Below are 19,303 nucleotides of genomic sequence, written 5' to 3' on the forward strand. Positions count from 1 at the left end.
ATGAAACCATATATCTTTCATAACACAAAATGGAAGATAATATAAACAATGATATATCTGTAAACCATTCATTTAGAAACATCTAATCATCTTACGTCACTGCTCCTAAATGTTTTATCTAAATGTTAGTTTATTTCTCTTTGCATATTAAATATATGTAGCTATGAGCATTCTTTGGAATTCATCAAGTTTGAATCATCAGTTAGAAAAATCATATTAATGAAACAAAGACCAAGATATTTATTAATTTCTTGGATGAAGTGATATAGAGGCAGCAATTTTACTAATCTCAGCACCACTCGTCACACATCAGGCATTTTAGACTCCACTCTGGCCATATTTGATCTACTGCTGTGTAAGTATCCATAATCCATGCTTAGGAGCCAAACAATCCCATGGATGATGAGACGATGAGAAAGTCTTGGGAAATCCATGAAGAAATGATAGCTTACGGTGAACGATGTTCAATTCATCATCTCCGAAGAAGAAAAATCTAACTTCAGGACTGGGGACCAGGCTTGATCACTCAAGAGCTTTTGTGTAGCAGAGTTTTATTAAGTGAAAAGGGAGAGAGAAAGCTTCTGACACAGACATCAGAAAAGGGATGGAGCATGCCCCCCTAGCTACTGTTAGCAAGGGAGTTATATACTTTCTAAATTAGTTATTGCAGTAAATCAAAGGAATGTCTCAAGGTTGTAAAGATCTTACTAGATCCACTCCCATAATTTATATTTTAAGATAACAGGATTAGCCAGAAGGTTTTCAGGAAGGAGAAACTGTCCTCAAGCAGGATACATTGTTGTTATATAATCTTTACTAAAGAATGCAGAAAAAAGTTTGTCCTTTCCTCCCCCTTGAGAATTCCAGGCCCCTATCTCCTCCTTGAGAGCCCCAGACCCCTTTCTCCTCCTCGGGGACCCTGAACTTCTTATCAGCCTGCCCAGGAATTGACTCTCTCAGCTTAGTACATGCATCCAGGAATCTGTAGAAACTCACCATGTATTGGAATAGGAAATCATCCTAAAGGCAGATACTTATGTCCCAAATATCACATCATTCATTCCACCTACTCATTATCCTTGGTGTTTCTTATCAGTAAAATTAAGGAGGATGGGCAAGCATCTTGTCCAGGTCTAATGGGCCCTGTAACTACACCCATCGCCATCATCCAATGAAAGCAAATTGCTGCCCCATGGGTTCAAAATAATTCACAGATGTGTCTTGTGAGATATTTTTGAGAAATAAGAGCAATTACCAACATTTGAAAACCATGAGATGTTTGGTTTATTATAAAAGAGAAGATCTGGCCAAGTGCGATGTGTGTTTCCACAAGGCAAAGGCTGCTGGAGTCTAGTCGGACAAGGATTTCCTATTTGCTCCTGTTCCTCAGCCTACTTCAATGCCCACTTCCAGAAGGCAGTGAGGGTGGGTGTGCTCGTGATCGGTCATTTCAGTCGTGGCCGACTCTGCGAGCCCATGGACTGTAGCCTGTCAGACTCCTCTGTCCATGGGATTCTCCAGGCAAGAATACTGGAGTGGGTTGCCACACCTTCCAGGGGATCTTTCTGACCCTGGGATCGAAACTGCGTCTCCTGCGGATCCTGCTTTGCAGGTGGATTCTTCACCACTGAGCCACCAGGGAAGCCCTCTCAACTGTCTGTCCTTCTGCAGGGCAGAACTCCAAGACTGAGGGAGAGTGTGTGGTTGCCCTGGGTTGACTTCATTAAAGTAACTCCCCGTACCCGGCAGCTGGCCCCTGACCCCATCCAGTTACTAGCCCTGACCCCAGCCCTCTCTCTCCACCCCCAGGACAGTTCCACACCTCTTCCTCCCTTTCCATTTCTCCTCTATTCAACACTATGAGATCAGACAGGCAGCACAGTCAGAGAGAAAAGAGGAAAATACAAGGAATTTTTGATATAGTTCATCCTCTGTATCTGCAGGTTCCACATCCATGGATTTAACCAACCACAGATTGAAAACATTTAAAAAGAAATTCCAAAAAATCCCCCAAATCAGGGGTAAAGTGTATGAATTTGCTACATGCTGGCAACTATTTACTTAGCATCTATATTACATTTGCAACTTTGTGCATAGCATCTACATTGTATTAGTTATCAGCCTGCAGTGGGGGACACCTGGGTTGGATCCCTGTGTTGGGAAGATTCCCTGGAGGAGGGCATGGCAACCCTTTCCAATATTCTTGCCTGAATCCCCATGGACAGAGGAGCCTGGTGGGCTACATGACTGATGGACTAAGCACAGCACAGCAGTTATTATTAAGTAATCTAGAGATGATTTAAAGTATCTGGGAGGATGGAGGTTATTTGCAAATACTGTGCCTTTTAATATAAGGGATTTGAGCGTTTACAGTGTAGAGAATGAAACCAGGCCAGTGTACAGCCAAATCAGTAAACTGTGATTTAGAGAAAATGGTTTTTGGGGTCCAGCAGGTGCTTTGAAACAGAAGTAACTATGAAATGCAGGACAGCAAAAATTTGATTAAAATGGGATATTTGTTTCTCATGAACTCATCTGCCCCTACCATTTATTTCCACCAAAAATTAGTATCTCATCTGACACTGCAGTGAGTAGCTGAGAAAACAATATCAATGCTGAGAAAGAAATTTTAAAATCCGTGGTGGGGACATGAAGTGCCATGTGCTCTGTGGAAATAGAGGATTCGCTTCAACTCTAGAAGGAATCTGCTCTATTAGATCTATGGGTAGATATTTTAAAAAATAATTTTATTTACTTATTCATTTCTGTCTGTGCTGTGTCTTCATTGCTGCTCAGGCTCCTCTCTAGCTGTGGTGTGCGGGCTTCTCATTGCCATGGAGTCTCTTGTCCCAGAGCACAGGCTCTAGGCCTCTGGCTCAGCAGTTCGGGGGCACGGGCTTAGTTGCTCGGCAGCACGTGGGGTCTTCCCGGATCTGGGATCTAACCTATGTCTCCTGCAATTGGCAAGCAGATTCTTTCCTTCTGAGCCACCAGGGAAGCCCTATGGGCTTTTTACACTGAGTAACTACTCCAGATAGTCCAATATTTTTGAGAGACTTGTTAAGACTGGTTGTAATCTATACACATCTTTCTTATATTATGTGATTTCAGGGCTCATGTATGACTGTTTTGAAACCAAATATGGATATGATTGAATTTCCTTTATTAGAGAATCTTCGCATTGGGAAAATAAAGGTCCAGAAGACTTACTTTAAAAATATAAACACACCAACCAGGAGGCACCTACTGTTGACTTATCCACCAGCAAGGATCAGCATGTGCAAAGTTCAGTCCATGAGGACAGGAGATTTTTGGAGATGGAGGGCCTGGGGGAGGTTTAACACCGTTTGTTTCTACATCTTGAGCAGGAAGCATGATATTGTAGGCCTCTGGGGTGTCCTCATCTTCTTATGAATCAGCTTTCCAGGAGACCACAAAACTTTCATTCTCCATGTATATATTGCAAGGTTTTGGAAGACCCCTCAGCTTCCTAAACTTTCCTGGGAATAAAGACTTGCTAGGGTGAGCTTAAATGTTGCCATGAAGATTCTAAGTGTCTCTTGAGTGATACATGCAGCTATGGAAAAGCTCTTTTATAATGAAGCAGGTATCTCTTTGGGCAACATGGCTCCTGCAGTTGGCACCCCTTCACGAGGAAGGATTCCTTTCCTAAGAAACCACCATGGAATTGCCCACTCCCGTCCTTCTCCTGCCAGTCCTGTGCACACCCATTATCAAGCGGACCACGGACCAGTTCTGGAATCCCGGTAGATCCTGCACTCCTGCTGTCGCGTGTTATCTGAAGCACTAAAAACACGTAAGTGCAACTGGGTGGTGAAACACCATCTGCTGCCTCAGATTTGAGGTTTTGCAAAGTTGTCACCTGGGTGTTTAATGTTTCAGTGCTTCCTATTTGCATTCGGATCAGTCATACGTAGAAGATAGGCTGGTCCATCTTTCAACGGCAGATAAAAGAAGGAAAGATGATGTTAAACCTCCAAGAGACAGAAGCTATGATTTTTAAAAATAATTTCATTTATTTTTGACTGTGCCGGGTCTTCATTTTCTCTAGTTGAGGCGAGCGGGGGCTCCTCTCTAGAGGTGACACGTGGACTTCTCATTGCAGTGGGTTCTCTTGTCGCTGAGCATGAGCTGTAGGGCACACGGGCTTCAGTAGCTGCAGCATGTGGGCTCAGATGTTGTGGTTTTCAGGCTCTAGAGCACAGACTCAGTAGTTGTGGTGCAGGGGCTTTAGTTGCTCCGAGGCATGTAGGATCTTTCCAGACCAGGGATCGAACCCGTGTCCCCTGCATTGGCAGGTGGATTCTTTGCCATTGAGCCACCAGGGAAGCCCTTAAGCTATGATTTTTTAAACTGGGAAGAAATACACTGGGGCAAGGAAGGCAATTAATTTCTCTTACAGAAAAATAAGCTGCCTGATGATATGGAAGGGATTCCCAAGGACAAACTGAACTTGGAAAATCATACGGTACGTAAATAAGTGTGATTCTCACACCATGCCTACTTTCCAGGTTAATTGAAAAAAAATTCCTGACTCATGACTTTGTTCAACTTCAGAATTATATTTTCAGGAGAAACTAGATTTTCAAGGAAAATGAAAAAAGATTGTCAAATCAGGAATAAACAGTAATACCAATTAAATGCTCATGCTGGGAGCAAAACAGGGATTTCACTGTCCTGAGTGGCAGCTGAGTCAGCTGCCCAAAGGGACTGGATGATTTCTGAAAACAAAGGTCATGTTTCAAGAGACACAGTTAGTAATGAAATGAGGCATGTTTTGAGCACTCAATAAGAAAAGCTGCTGCCAGATAGGCATAAAGTTTTGAGTCCTGAAAATAACCTTGAATTTATTGTATAAAATATCTTAGTATCCAGGAACTCAGCCCCTTCAAGGCTGAGGGTGCTGGGTTGCTGTCTAAGGCAAGCCACCCAAAATAGTGCTCACTGGGAGGAAGAAAGTCTAGACTGGGTGAGAGAGAAGAGAGCTGATGACCATTGTGGATCAACTTGGGACCAGCTTACCAAGAAGGCTGTTGTCACCTCACTAATTCTCCTCTTATAAGTTGCAAGAAATTGGGACCAACCAGAATTCAAGAGCAACCGTGCCTGCATGGAATAAACACAAATTGCAAGAAATTGGGACCAACCAGAATTCGAGAGCAACCGTGCCTGCATGGAATAAACACAAGAGAAGCAAGTAGATCTGAGTAGCCAGGAGAGGCAAGGGGTGGATGACATCAGGTTCTGTTGAAGCCACACCCAGAGCCTCTTTGATCAGGTCAAGGCACCCATCCCCAGCTGCCATGAGGAATGGTGCTAACTTCTCAGCGCTGTCCTTGTTCTTCAGGGAATGGCCCTCTTTAGAAGACAGGACCTGTCCCCAACCCTGAGGGCAATCAGAAGCCAATGATGAACAGGCATCTATGTACAAAAAACTGACCCCCTAACTCAAAATGGATCAACTCTCCCTTTCTCCTGAAGGTACTTGAATAAATCATGTGTCCCTAAATCCCTGTTTCAGACTCTGCTTCTAGGAAGCTAATCGAAGATGACTTCCAATTCTAAGGCTATTTCAATAGGAGTTAGTAAATTGCACTCTCTTCCTAGTTGTTTTTAGAGCCCAGAAATCTTGCAATACTTTAGTCCTGAAAATTCCAAAACTTTAATGTAGGTGTTTTTAAAAAATATTTTCTACACGCAAAATTATTTTGTCTCTGGAAAGTGACTGTTTTTCTTCCCTTTCTAAATTTATATATTTTATTTCTTTTCCTGTTTTCTGTGCTGGTCACCTTGAAGATATTGGACACAGAGGTTATTTTGCATCTCAAAGGGATAGCTTTCATTGAATTGATTAAGCAGTATGTAGGATATTTTCTATGGGTTTTTTGGTTGGTAATATTTTAGGTAAAGTTATTTCTATTCTTATTATACTAAAAGTTTTTTTTTTTTTTTACCTTGAATGCCTTTGTCCTTTTAAAAAAACTTATTCTACTTCTATTGAGTTAAACATATATTTTTCCTTCAATCTGTTATTGCTATGAATAACAAATCAAAAGATCTTTAATGTTACCTTAAATTATGATCTCCAACAAAAGCACACACAAAAAATGAGAGCAAGCAGACAACTAGGGAAAACAGTTTTATTTACAATCACCAGCTACTTTGTATCTGGGCCAAATGAAGAAGCTACATCTTTTCTCATTGGTGTCAACTCCGTTGGTTAGAGAATGGTGATAATTACCTATCATCAGGTAAAATAATGTCTGAAACACATCTTCATACTTGTGGAAAACATTTAAAAATACAGAGTTGTCTTCTGCATCACTTTCAAGCCACCATGTCATTAGAGCTTAAAATTGCTACTTTACAGAAACCTGGAATCTCCATCACAGAATCTGCAATAATACAATATTGTCAAGTCAAGTACCATAGTAGCAAGGCTTCTCGTGAAAGTTTATTGATTTTGTGCGTGCGTGCTAAGTTGCTTCAGTCGTGTCTGACTCTTTGCAACCCTATGGGCTATAGCCCACCGGCCTTCTCTGTCCCTGGGATTCTCCAAGCAAGAATACTGGAGTGGGTTACCATGCTCTCCTCCAGGGGATCTTCATGACCCAGGGACTGAACCTGCGACTCTTATGTCTCCTGCATTGGCCAGTGGGTTCTTTACCACTAGTGCCACATGGGAAGCCCTCATTGACTTCACGTCACATTATTTCTGCAGATATTACAATATAAGCACCTATTTGGGCCAAAAGATATAAATATATTACCTAATATATTGAACATTATAAATTATAAAATATATATATGGGCTATATAAATATTATATATATGTATAGGATATATATAAATATATACACATATAATTTGGGCTTCCCAGATGGTGCTAGTGGTAAAGAACCTGCCAGACAATGCAGGAGATGGAAGAGGTGGGTTTGATCCCTGGGTCAGGAAGATTCCCTGGAGAAGGAAATGACAACCCACTCCTGTATGCTTGCCTGGAGAATCCCATGGACAGTGGAGCCTGGTGGGCTACAGTCCATAGGGTCACAAAGAGTTTGTCGTGATTGAAGCCACTTAGCATGCATGCATATATATAATTTAAGAAGATATAGTCAGATTTATTCTACTTTCTAAAGTTAATGAATCTTGCGCTAACACAGATTTTTTTTTTTAATTCAATAGCAAATCTGTTCATGGAAGACATCTACAGAGAGAAAAGAGAAATGAGAAAATATACTATCGAGGAGGGGCCAAAAGGAAGCTCTTTGGACAATTATCAAGTGAATAAAAGGACTCTTTAAGAAATATGCATTGTGGTTTCTCTCCAAAATTATTCAACCTCATTAACCCCAGTGGTAACCTGCAAAGTTGATTTTGAGGTGTTTTCAGCTGGAACCTATCAAAACACATTTATTTCTTAAAGAATACAAGCATTTGGGGGAAATCTCTAAAAGATATGAGAAATAAATTCACTTTCTGTATTATTTTACATTAACAGTCTCCAGTGGATAGATTTGTCCTATTCTTGCTTTCATACTGTTTTTTATGGTAATTATTTATGAAGATGTGTCTGCTTATTCAGACTCTAACCTAACCTTATAAGTCTTTACATCCCAATTTTGCTTTGTCTAGTACTTTTTTTTTTTAACCCAGGGAGGTGCTCAATCAATATTTGCTTAATGAATTAACTAAATACCACTTGGTCCACAAATTTAATTGCTTGAGATTAAATGCTTTGTATGAATAATTTTCCTTTTGATGCAATAGGTATTTTTAGTGATATTAGGAATGGAAAATTTTCCATTCCCCGACCAGAAAGCAATCTCAAAACACAGCCGTGATAATGTCTAATTACTAAACCCCCAGGGAATGGAAGCTTCCTACTTTAGTGTGAAAATAAAATAGAGGATGATGTTGCATAAGTATGTCCTCACGAGTCTTTGAAACATCCTCACACTGTAAGACTGGAAAAGCCTTCAGAGGCCATTGGATTCATCCTAGGCAGGATGATAACTCAATTATGCAAAAAATATTGTTGCCTCTCTTATATAAGAATCTTCAGTGAAAAAACTTAGAAAATTGTTTAAGTGAGAAGTTTTCACAGCGCTACATAACAAGATAAAAATTACAGACATGACGGCTGTTATGTTTATATATCATTAAGCCGTTGAATGTAATGGGTCTTTTTAACTAAAATTGTTCACTCCAGAAATTATTTTCTTGTTATTAAAACCCTTCCAGTGACCAAGAGTTTATTTATTTTCCAAACAGTCACCGGAAATCTTCTTTGATTTAAGCCTATTTCATGCTCTTGTCATATTATTCATGAATTATATTAATAAAATGATTGCTTTCTGCAAATTCTATCAGGTATTTGTGTATATACTAACATGCTATTGCTATTATTATTATATGAATTTTTTTTAAATTCACAGAGACAATGGCTAAATCTAGCCTAATCGTTTTCTCCAAATTAAGTAATCAATTACCTCTTGATCAGTCATTCAATATTGAGCCACAACTATTAGATCGCTGGAAGTGATCAACTTTATTGTCATAAACAGTTGATAGCAACAATTGCTTATGGATTAAACTAAGATATCCCATATAACATCAGCTGTTACATGTAGTATATAGAAAATAAATGTATGTTATCTTAATTTTGAATTTCCTAGAAGCAGACATTGGGATGAATACGTGCAGGTTAAGTTGCTTCAGTTGTGTCCAACTCTTTGCATCTCTATGCACTGCAGCCCGCCAGCCTCCTCTGTGCATGGGATTTTCCAGGCAAGAATACTGGAGTGGGTCGCTGTGCCCTCCTCAAGGGCTCTTCCAGATCCAGGGATCAAACCTGCATCTCCTGCATTGCAGGCAGATTCTTTACTGCTGAGCAATCAGGGAAGCCCATTACAATGAATATGTGTGTGCAATTAATTTTGAAAGAAGTGCTCCCAAGGAAGATCAAGACAGAAGCAAGACAGGGAGAGGAAAAAGCAGTGATCTGAGGCATAAGACTCACTCACAGAGAGTAGATTTACCAGGGCTAGTAGGGGAATGCTAGATTATAACTGACATCTCAGAGATGTCTAAAGCCAGACAAATCTGCTGGGCTTTCAACAGTCATTGCTTAATGGCTTCAGGAAGGTAAGTGGGGGAGGGAAGAGGGGAGGGTAAGGGTATAAAAAGAAACACACAGGCACTTCTGACTTTCTGCAATTACTGACAAAGTGGTCCCCACAGCCTGAGGGCAGTGCCTTGAAGATCTGTGGATGCTGGCCTTTGAAAGTATATCAAAAGGGTACCACCTACACCAAATTTGTGAATCTGAGGTGGCCTGGGCAGGGAACCAACAACGTCTGCCACCTCCAGTTGATGCCTTCATGGTGCTGAGAAAATGCACATTTAAGGGCTGATGTAGTATAATGCAGGGATCAGCAAAATAACTATCACTGTAAATCCAACATAAGCTGAGGCTGTCAAAATTATCCACATCGGCGGGAGGCGGGCTGAAGAGACTTGTGAAAGGCTTTGAACTAAAGTCAGCCTTAAAAATATGGAAGACTTAATTGCATGGAAGAGAAGAGAGGACATTTTAAGTGGATGAAAAAGCAAAATGCTGTAGACTGGGAGGCAAACGAGGAGAAGGATTTAGGAGTGCAGAAGATTTGGGAGGAACAACGCCTGCGGAAGGGAGAGGAGGAAGCAGGATCGGGGAGGGGGAGCCATCGGACTCCTCTGCCGGCTGGCATGGCCCTGGGTCAGCCCCGTGGGCAGCTGGTGTACAGGGCTATCCCCTAGTGACACCACATTGAGCAGAAATGGCTGGACTCTCACTACCGCCTTACCCAGTCAGTGATGAGTCATTTCGAGAAGAGTCGTGCCCTTGGCTGCAAAGCTGAGGTAGTCTCTAGAAGGATAATTGATTTCACCTCTGCTTTCTCTTTGATTTATAAACAAGAAAGATATGATGAAAAATAAATGTAAATAAGCATAAAAGAGCTCTCTCAGTCAGTATAAAATAAAACCTATACCGGAGAAGGATACATCACAGTGCAGTTGGCCATATTTTCTCTTTCTCAGCAGTGCATAAAACAATAATGAATCTTATATTGGATGAAATATGGCACAGAACCTGGCAGACACATCACAGGTTCTCAATGAAAGTGAATGGACTTGATTTTTCAATTACTTGTAAAGTTGTCAATCTTAAAGGACTTAGGCATAAGTCATTCCAGTAATGCTTTGGAAAATGAACACAATGGAAAGTAAAAACTAATCATTTAATTAATATCTTTTTAATGTATTTAGAGTTTTATCATTAACTGGAAGAAGTAAATGTCATCTCTCTTTCTAACCACGCTTATATCCAATCAGTTGTAATAGTCCCAGGAAGAGAGTTAATTAAAATTATGACAATAACAAAACAATGAACTCAATTTTCCCCTTGTTTTAAATATCTTCTCAGCACACCAGGACAATCTTAAAGATATTTAAGTTTTCAAGAATTGTTGAGATTGAAGCTTCACTTGTATCTGAAATGCCAAAGCAACTGATTTAGGAGCAGAATTAACTAAAAGAATGAATTGTTTGACCACTTCAGCCAGAGCTCGAAAGGCAAGTACAATTTATGGTGTCTCCCTGGTCAAGAGGAAAGCAGAAGAAATCGACTGAGTTATTCAAAGACAAGACCATGAGCTTCTGTCTCCTCCAAAACTGCCTTTATCAACCCAGCTCTTTCTCAGCTCCTCAGTTATTCTTCTTTGGGGTTATTGGCCTCATTTCATCCCTCTCCTTTTTCCTAAATCAATTTAATTCTCACTCCATTTGCAGTAATTTATATAGACTGATTACCAGGCTTCTAGCAAATGAAATTTCTGTAAAACTGAATTTCGTCATTATTCATGCATATATGAATGTTGCTAACAATTTTCCTTACCACAAGAAAGTGTTTATGAGCTGCCTAGTCACACGTACTACATCAAAGTTCACATAATTTTTTTCATACTTATGATTTCAGTTTGCAAGTTGCATATTATTATGGGAAAATGTTCATCTCTGATATGGTCTTTTATACACTGGTATTATTATTATTTTTCCCCAAATGCTTATCAATGTGTCAGACAATGCATTCAGTGCCCCAGACTCAGAGCTAGCAGGCAACGTGCCGAGAAGCTGTCTTAACCTACACAGAGTGCCTTTGGGCTTCACAGGAGGCGCTAGTGGTAAAGAACCTGCCTGCTGATCCAGAAGACAAAAGAGATGACGAGGGTTCCATCCCTGGGTGAGGAAGATCTCCTGGAGGAGGGCATGGTAACTCACTCCAGTATTCTTGCCTGGAGAATCCTCATGGACAGAGGAGCCTGGCGGGCTATAGTTCATGGGGTCACAAAGAGTTGGATGTGCCTGAAGCAACTTAGAATGCAGGCAATGTGCCTTTAGTTTGCTTTTCTTTTTCTGATTTATGTAGAATGGATCCTATTCCCGTTGGAATAATATTGAAAATAATGGAAACAGTCGTATACAGAAAAGTTTTGAAACACACACCAGTGTATGGTGTGGTAGTAGTAAGGTAGCATTAGTCAGTTGTGTCTGACTCTTTGTGACCCTGTGGACCGGAGCCTGCTAGACGCCTCTGTTCATGGGATTCCCCAGGCAAGAATACTGGAGTGGGTTCCTTTCTCCAAGGGATCTTACCTACCTAAGGATCGAACCTGGGTCTCCTGCATTGCAGGCAGAGTAAGAAACCTAGCAATGATGATGAAGAGAGAGCTGAGGGACCGACCCACTGACCAGCCTGCGTAGTGGGAGAGGCAACAACCAGTCAGGAGTCCGGACGGGAGTTTGAACAAACTCCAGGATATGGTGAAGGACAAGTGAAGTCTGGAGTGCTGAGTCCATGGGGTGGCAGGGAGTTTGACATGACTAAGTGACTGAACAAGAAGGACAGATTTCAAATAAAAATGCATATAAATTAAATATATTCTTAACTTCTGGAAATATATGTCACATAATCTAGCTCCATATAAATGCCCATCACCAGAAGACTAAATGCAAGTTTCCGTCATTTCCATCTCTAATAGATGTGTGTATGTAAGTGAATATGTATATTTGTTTATATTCACTTGCAAGAATATATATTCCCATTCCCTCTTTGTTACTGGAAGACTTTGAACAAATATAGAAAGAAAATCGAATCACAGAAATTCAGAATTGGGGAAAACCAACATTCCCTTTACCTGTGCCATTTGGGAAACTGAAATTCATCAGGTTAAAGAAAGCCGCCAAGACCTGGCAGTTAGTGGATGGCAAAACCAGTTCAGAAACCCTTTTCCGAACAAACAGTTCGGTGTTCTCTCCACTGGCCGGCTCCTGGTCTTATCCTCCCCTTGCTTATTCATTTGATCAACAGTCGAGCGTGACTTTAAGAATTAAGAGTCTATTAGTTGGGATAACATAATATTAAAGTGATAAATCTTTTTCCCCTGAAGTCAATGAAAACAGCCTCCATATATTTCACTTTTCCTAAAATTTCCCTCCCACATCAACCAGAACTGTGAAAATACTCAGAAGACTGGAAGATTATTTCTTATCCCTGAAGCACCTAATATTTCCAGGTGTTTTCACTACATGGGAGGAAAAAAAAATGCTCTTGGTTTTGCTCTGATGTCTGGAAAAGTTGTTAACTAGACACCTTTTTATTCCACAGCTCTGGCCCAGATGAAAAGTTCTTTTTCTTGGAAATTGATGCTTATTTTTATTGCTGCCCGGGAATACTGAAGCTTCCTGAAAGCTTCAGAGTACCTTTAACTTTTTGGAAACCCGGATGCCTCCTTTCTGCTGAAAATATTCCCCGAGTGGATTTTGAGTGAAATTGAGATTTTTTTAAAAAACACAAAACTTCAAACTTGAGGCTAAGTGATTGAACAATTAGTGTGGCTCATATATGTGGACAGATGAGTAAGAGCTGTTGATCATCTGACTCTAGATTAGCTCTCTGGATTTTTTTTTTCTTTGGTGAAACATATTTTCTTGCTGATTTTTCTATTTTAATGGCCTTAATGTAGCACATAATGGTGTGTTAATTCCTTCCTTCCACTAAACCTGAAATACCATACTTTGGGCTTCCCAGGCTGCAGCGCTAGTGGTAAAGAACCTGCCTGCCTATGCAGGAGACATAAGAGACAAGGGTTCGATGCCTGGGTTGGGAAGATCCCCTGAAAGAGGGCATGGCAACCCACTCCAGTATTTTTACCTGGAGAATCCCATGGACAGAGGAGCCTAGTTGTGCTATGATCCATACGGTTACAGAGTCCGATAGAAGAAGCAACTTAGCATGTATGTACCATACTTTAGTTCAAACTGTTGAATCTAATCAAACTGTCAAAAAAGTATTCATTTATTCATTCATTTAATCATCCTCTAGGCAAATATTTGCTGAAATATTATTATTCTGTGCCAGGTACTGGAGTGACAGTAAGGAATGATCAAGCAGAAGTCCCTGCATTCATGGAACCTGCCCTTAATTGGGAAGAGGTAGGTAATACACAGTAGGTGAACAAAAGATGTGAGACCCTGGTCAAGGCTGCAAAAAAAAAAAAAGACAGAAGAAAAGTTCTTGGTCTGGGAGGCAGCTTTAGACAGAGCAAGGAAGGAGGGGGAGCAGAAAGGGGAGAAAGATGAGAGGGAAGGAGGAAGGGAATAGTAAATTAACCAATGAAGCTTCTCTGATGGCTCAGCAGGTAAAGAATCTGCCTGCAATGCAGGAGACACAGGAGACTCAGGTTTGATCCCTGGCTTGGGAAGATCCCCTGGAGGAGGAAAAGGCAACCCACTCCAGCAATCTTGCCTGGGAAACCCCATGGACAGAGGAGCCTGGTGGGCTACAGTCCATGGGGTTGTAAAGAGTCTGAAGCTACTGAGCCCACATGCACAAGCAAATAAATACTTCTGAAAAAATCTTGCTCAGCCTCACATCTCACATGTCTAGTTGTCTTCAGTTTTTGAGTCTTTCCTGCCTTGTTAACACGAATCACAGTGATGGAGCTGTCCATCTCTACAATTTCTATATGGGAGGGGCATCAGGAAGTCCATAATGTTGCAAATGGGCATTAGGGGGGTACGTCTGGGATCTGAGTGGTCAGCCCTGGGAAAGGCTGTTCCCAAGGCACAGGGCAATGTCCAGCAAGGGATGCAGCTGTGAGCCATTGGCCATCAGCCAGGGGATGGCTACAGGAGCCTTGATGAGGGGATCTGGATGAGCACCCACCATGGAGACCAACATAAAGTGTCTTCTATGAAATGACACAGTATTTGAGCTTTATGCAATCAACAGTGTATAGAGCTACAATAGGGAGTGAACGTGCTGAAAACCATAGGTTAGAAAGAACTCCCTGGGAGCAGGATAAGGACAGAGACAAAAGTCAGAGGCTGGATGCAGTGAGGCCAGTTTGGAGGCTGTGGCAATGGTGGACAAAATAGAAGTAAAAGATGCTGAAGAGGGAGGCTGGATTACTAAACGGTGGAATCAACTTGATTCAGTGACTTACTGGACAATCCAGGTAAACTGTAGAGAGGAATCAAAGATAGCTCTCAGAATAGCGGCTATTGAAGTCAGTAAAATGATGTAATTAATTGTTGTTGTTCAGACGCTAAGTCCTGTCTGACTCTTTGCAACCCCATGGACTGCAGAAGCCAGCCTTCCCTGTCCTTCACCATCTCCTGGAGCTTGCTCAAACTCATGTCCATTGAGTCGGTGTTGTCATCCAACCATCTCATCCTCTGTCGCCCCCTTCTCCTCCCACCCTCAATCTTTCCCAGCAACAGAGTCTTTTCCAGTGGGTCAGCTCTTCACCTCAGGGGGCCAAATTATTGGAGCTTCAGCTTCAGTGTTTTTAAAATATTTCTTGAACCCCAGATTCTATTATTTTGTGACCTGATGACTCAGAACTATGTTTAAGGACTAAGATGCTTTTCAGTCCCTTTAAGTTTGGTTTCAGGCACTAGAGAGACTAGGCCTTTCTCTCAGAGCTGTCAGGGGGTCTTTGGGGTCAGTGAGAAGCTCAGAACCTTCCACACAGCAACTGGGTGCTTCCTACCTCTGCTCTCAAGCGGTGCTTGTCCTTGTGTTTTCTGCAAACTGGGAGAAGGAAGAAAGTAGGTCATTCCAGGCATTAGTACTTTGGCAGGGAAAAAAAAAGTATATCAAAATTTGCTAAAAAGAGAAAAAGATATTTTCTTTTATTTTGACAGAGTTTGTGTGGATCCAAGACCTTCTACTGAGTCACCAACTCAGCTGCAATATACCTATTTCAGCTTCCTGGGAATACTGTTTCTGAGTCGCAGTGATATAATGATTTGAACATTTCAATGCTTTCAGGAACCTAGAACATACCATGTTTGCTTCACAGCTGCACACGGTCCTCATGGTAATACTCATCATTGCATGCTGCCCTGTATGAAAATACCACAGAATAAAAGAAATGTTTTAATTCCTGAAAGAAGTGTTCAAACACCAGTTCCCTATTCCACAAGTCTCTTTTTCCTTCAGAAAATACGCAAAAAGCAATACATGACTCATTTGTTAAAAGTTCCATGTTTTCATTGCAAATTCCTAGTCAGGCTTTGGAATTGATGCTTCTCTTCTACGATTCCCATATTCTCTGAGTCACCAACGTTTTTAGATGTTGGCAGGAGAGTCTGTTCCTACGATGTCCTCACAGAGTTACACGTGGCCAGGAAGGAACAGGGTGCCTGGATTTGAACCAGTAGTGAGGGTGGGTGTCATTCTTCCATCCAGGCATCCATGACCCCAGTCCTGGGCACTGTGCAAATAGAATTCTCAGCAATACTGTTGAAGTGTAGCCAGTGATTCCATAGGTCTGGGGCGGGGGTGCTGAGAACTTGCATTTGTAACGAGTCCCCAGGTGCTGAGGATGCCGGTTCAGGAAATGACTGGTTTAGGGATTCCCTCCGTCTCTCCTCCAGATATGCCCCTCCCACACAGGATGATCACGTGATCCAGGGCAGCCAGAAACACGAGACTTGGCGGCTCCTTCTAAACCACACTGTGGCTACCCAGGACTCCGGAATTTCCCGCCCAGACCACTCGCTGTTGTGTACACACATCTCCCCAGTCTGTCCTTCCACTGGCCGATGCCACCACCAGCGTGTACATGCGTGGTTCAGTAAGGGTTGGCAAGGGGTCAGCCTTCGGAGAAAAGAGAGAGAAGCTGGTGGCCCTCGGTTCAGGGACCTTCATTTGCCTTTTTGCCCCAGCAGGTAAATGGTGGAGGTGGTCTTTTTTTAAAAAAAAAAAACGTTTTATTTTGTATTGCACTATAACCGATTGATGAATAATGTGATAGTTTCGGGTGAACAGCAAAGGGACTCAGGCACACACACACATATATCTATTCTCCAAATTCCCCTCCCACCCAGGCTGCCACATAACTCTGAGAAGAGTTCCCCATGCTCTATAGTAGGTCCTTGCTGGGGATCCACTCTAAATACAGCAGCGTGTACCAGTCCATCCCACACTCCCTAACTATCCCTTCCCCATATGCTTCCTCCTACCAATCCTAAGTTCCTTCTCAAGATTTTTTGATGTGGGCCATCTTTAAAGTCCTTATTGAATTTGTAACAATATTGCTTCTGTTCTCACGTTTTGGTTTTTTGGCCGCTGTCTTAGCTCCCCAACCAGGGATCGAATCCAAACCCGCCCTGCATTGGAAGGCAAGGTTTGAGGACCAATCCCTGGGCGTGGTCTTACATCTGCTCACGTAAATGACAGGAAGAGATTCCATCCGGAAATGTTTTCTCTGATTTTAAGGGCAGGGCACAGTTTGGGTGGTTCTGTTTCATGAGAATCTACTGCCTCTAAAGGTCTTCTTAGAACAATGGGAGAATTTTTCTTCCCTTCCATAGAAGGGTCCACACCTTTCCCAGGTGACCGCGCCACGTAGGGAACAGTGCGGGCTTTGAGGGCTAGTAGCTTTCAGCTGAAGTCCAACTTCCTGTGTGAATTTGAGTAAGTCCATCACTTTTGAGCAGGAAGGCATGCTTTGGTCCCAGTTTCTTGATCTTTATAATGCGAATACTACCCCACTCTCTGCCACATCTTCCCCATTTCCAGCCAACTTATCGTCATCCTTTGGCCTTTATCTCAAATGCCATCATTTTTTTTTTCCATTGAGAAAATTTTTATTGAAATATATTTGACATAATATTGTGTGAATTCCACATGGACAACGTGTCAATTTGATACTTTTTTATATTGGAGCATAGTAACTAGATCAGACGCTTGGAGCTAAGATGGGAGTAACTGGCAACCGTTCCTCCTTTTATGCTCCTGATTTCATTCTATGTCTGCTAGCCCAGTGGATTCCTAGAGCAGGGATCATGTCCCCTTAATTGTCTGCTGCGTCTTTACTGGCACACAGCCTGATGCCTAATAGATGCTCAACCTGTGTTTGCTAAATGAGGAAACGAATGTGTGGCTATTGTCAGAATTGCAGAGAGAATTTCCTAAGTGACTGGCACCGAGTAGGTGCTTCGCAAGTGACATTCATGATTTTTCAGTGCCATTGACACTGGAATCACAACTTGTATCTTCTCATACTCAATCCGTGGGGAGAACGGGGTGAACTTGGAACAACTACAGTCTGAACTGTCCAAGTCAAGAAAAAAATGTGGTGTGATAAACTACTGGCCCGAACAACTAGAAGCATGACACACTTTTTAAAGGCTTAAGGAAACGAGAGATCCATAATTTAAAACGCAGGATCACAAGTGCAAAAAAGCGGCCCTTAACTCATTTTGCTTGCCCCTCACAACTCACACCACAGACAGTCCAAGAGCGCACCTTCTTGAAGAGCAAGGGGTGAAAAGGAATTCCCTCCTGACATCACCTAACTCCCCCCTTCCTCTCCTCATCTCTGGGGATTATCTTATCTGTCCCTTTAATGTCAGCCAGCCCAAATAGCCTCTTGTCAAATATTTCTGGGGCCTGTACTTGAAGAAAGGAACGGTTCTCTCAAATCTGTGAACAGGACATTTTTCTTTCTCTCTCTCTTTTTTTATGTCAAAATAAACCATCTGCTTGTACAACTGTTTCTAATTACTTCCCTGCCTAGGCTCTCCACTTGAGGGGTTTGGTACCAGCACCCCGCCCAGAGCGCTGCCGCCCAAACCCTCGCAGGCAGCTCGTCCACGCCCTCGCAGCTCCGGGTAGAGCCCGGGTCCTGTACGCCTGGGTGTTTGTGGGTCCCTCTGCCCGGCCGTCTGCTGGGGGCACCTCTCCCCCCTCGGTCTCCCCGCCCCCCGCCCCCGGGAGCCCCACCTCGCAGCCACGCTCCTTGCTTCTGCAGCCTGGAAACTCAGCATGCGTCCCGCAGGCTTGGGGAGCGTCTTGCTGCTGGTGTCCTCCTTTCTCCTGCCAGGGGGGCTGTCAGCTGTTCCGCAAAGCTTTTCGCCGTCTCTGAGGTAAGTCTGGTTTGTTTTTCTTGAAGACAGACCTGCCCTGCCTTGCGTGGCGGGACTCAAAGCTCCGGGATGGCTGCCCCAAGCCAAGAGCAGTTAGGAAGTTGGACGCCAGATCAACTGTTTTTCAACCTGTTCCGATTCTCCTTCCATCTACACTGTGCATTGCCTTACCCCTGTTCATTTGCCCTTCCTTGGGAAGAAAACAGTCATTGAATACATTTATCATTTCCTCCTGCTCCAGTGCGTATCAGGAGGAATTTTCTGCCATGCCAGGTGTACCTTTGTGCTTTCACCACCTAGAAGGCAGAGCATGGGGCTGGCATTAACATTTTGCATGACATTTTCAGAGGATTGGAGGCACATCGCGATAACTAAACTTGTATGCTTTAAAAGCATAGTTTGTAAGTATCGCTTATTGCAACTTGAAAAAGCCTTATGTCCTCTGCTATCATAACCTGTATGGTTCTTTCTATATAATCATCTCTCCTTTTTCATAAAACAACTGCCCCTGACCATCAGCTAGCAATAGGACTTTTGAAACAGAACTGAAAAGTCAGCCAAGAGTCAGACTCTGGATTAATTTGCATTTAATCTAAATGCGCTGTGTAAGGTTCAGTGGCGGACCTCCAAGGGGCAGGCCCGGATCCTCCAGTTCACCTGGAAGACGGTCCTCTTCTTCGGTGGGGCAGGTCACCACTTAGACACCTGTGGTCATTTCTCCGCTGATGACCAGTGGATGGCATCAGCTTGGTCCTCGGAGAAACGTGGGGGTGGGGGTGGGGGGTTGCCCAGGCTAATG

General features: G+C 42.5%; 1 protein-coding gene across 1 annotated transcript in view; it reads left to right on the forward strand.

The window, feature by feature from the left end:
* Window positions 1-18,403: 18,403 nt before the first annotated feature.
* ITGBL1 (integrin subunit beta like 1) overlaps window positions 18,404-19,303 on the forward strand; it is a 220,320-nt gene continuing 219,420 nt past the window's right edge. Inside the window, exon 1 of the mRNA XM_052650281.1 lies at window positions 18,404-18,504. Within this exon, the coding sequence (XP_052506241.1) occupies window positions 18,404-18,504 (101 nt within the window). The remainder of the gene's footprint in view (window positions 18,505-19,303) is intronic.

This window comes from Budorcas taxicolor, chromosome 12 (assembly GCF_023091745.1).
Source record: "Budorcas taxicolor isolate Tak-1 chromosome 12, Takin1.1, whole genome shotgun sequence".
Lineage (NCBI taxonomy): Eukaryota > Metazoa > Chordata > Mammalia > Artiodactyla > Bovidae > Budorcas > Budorcas taxicolor.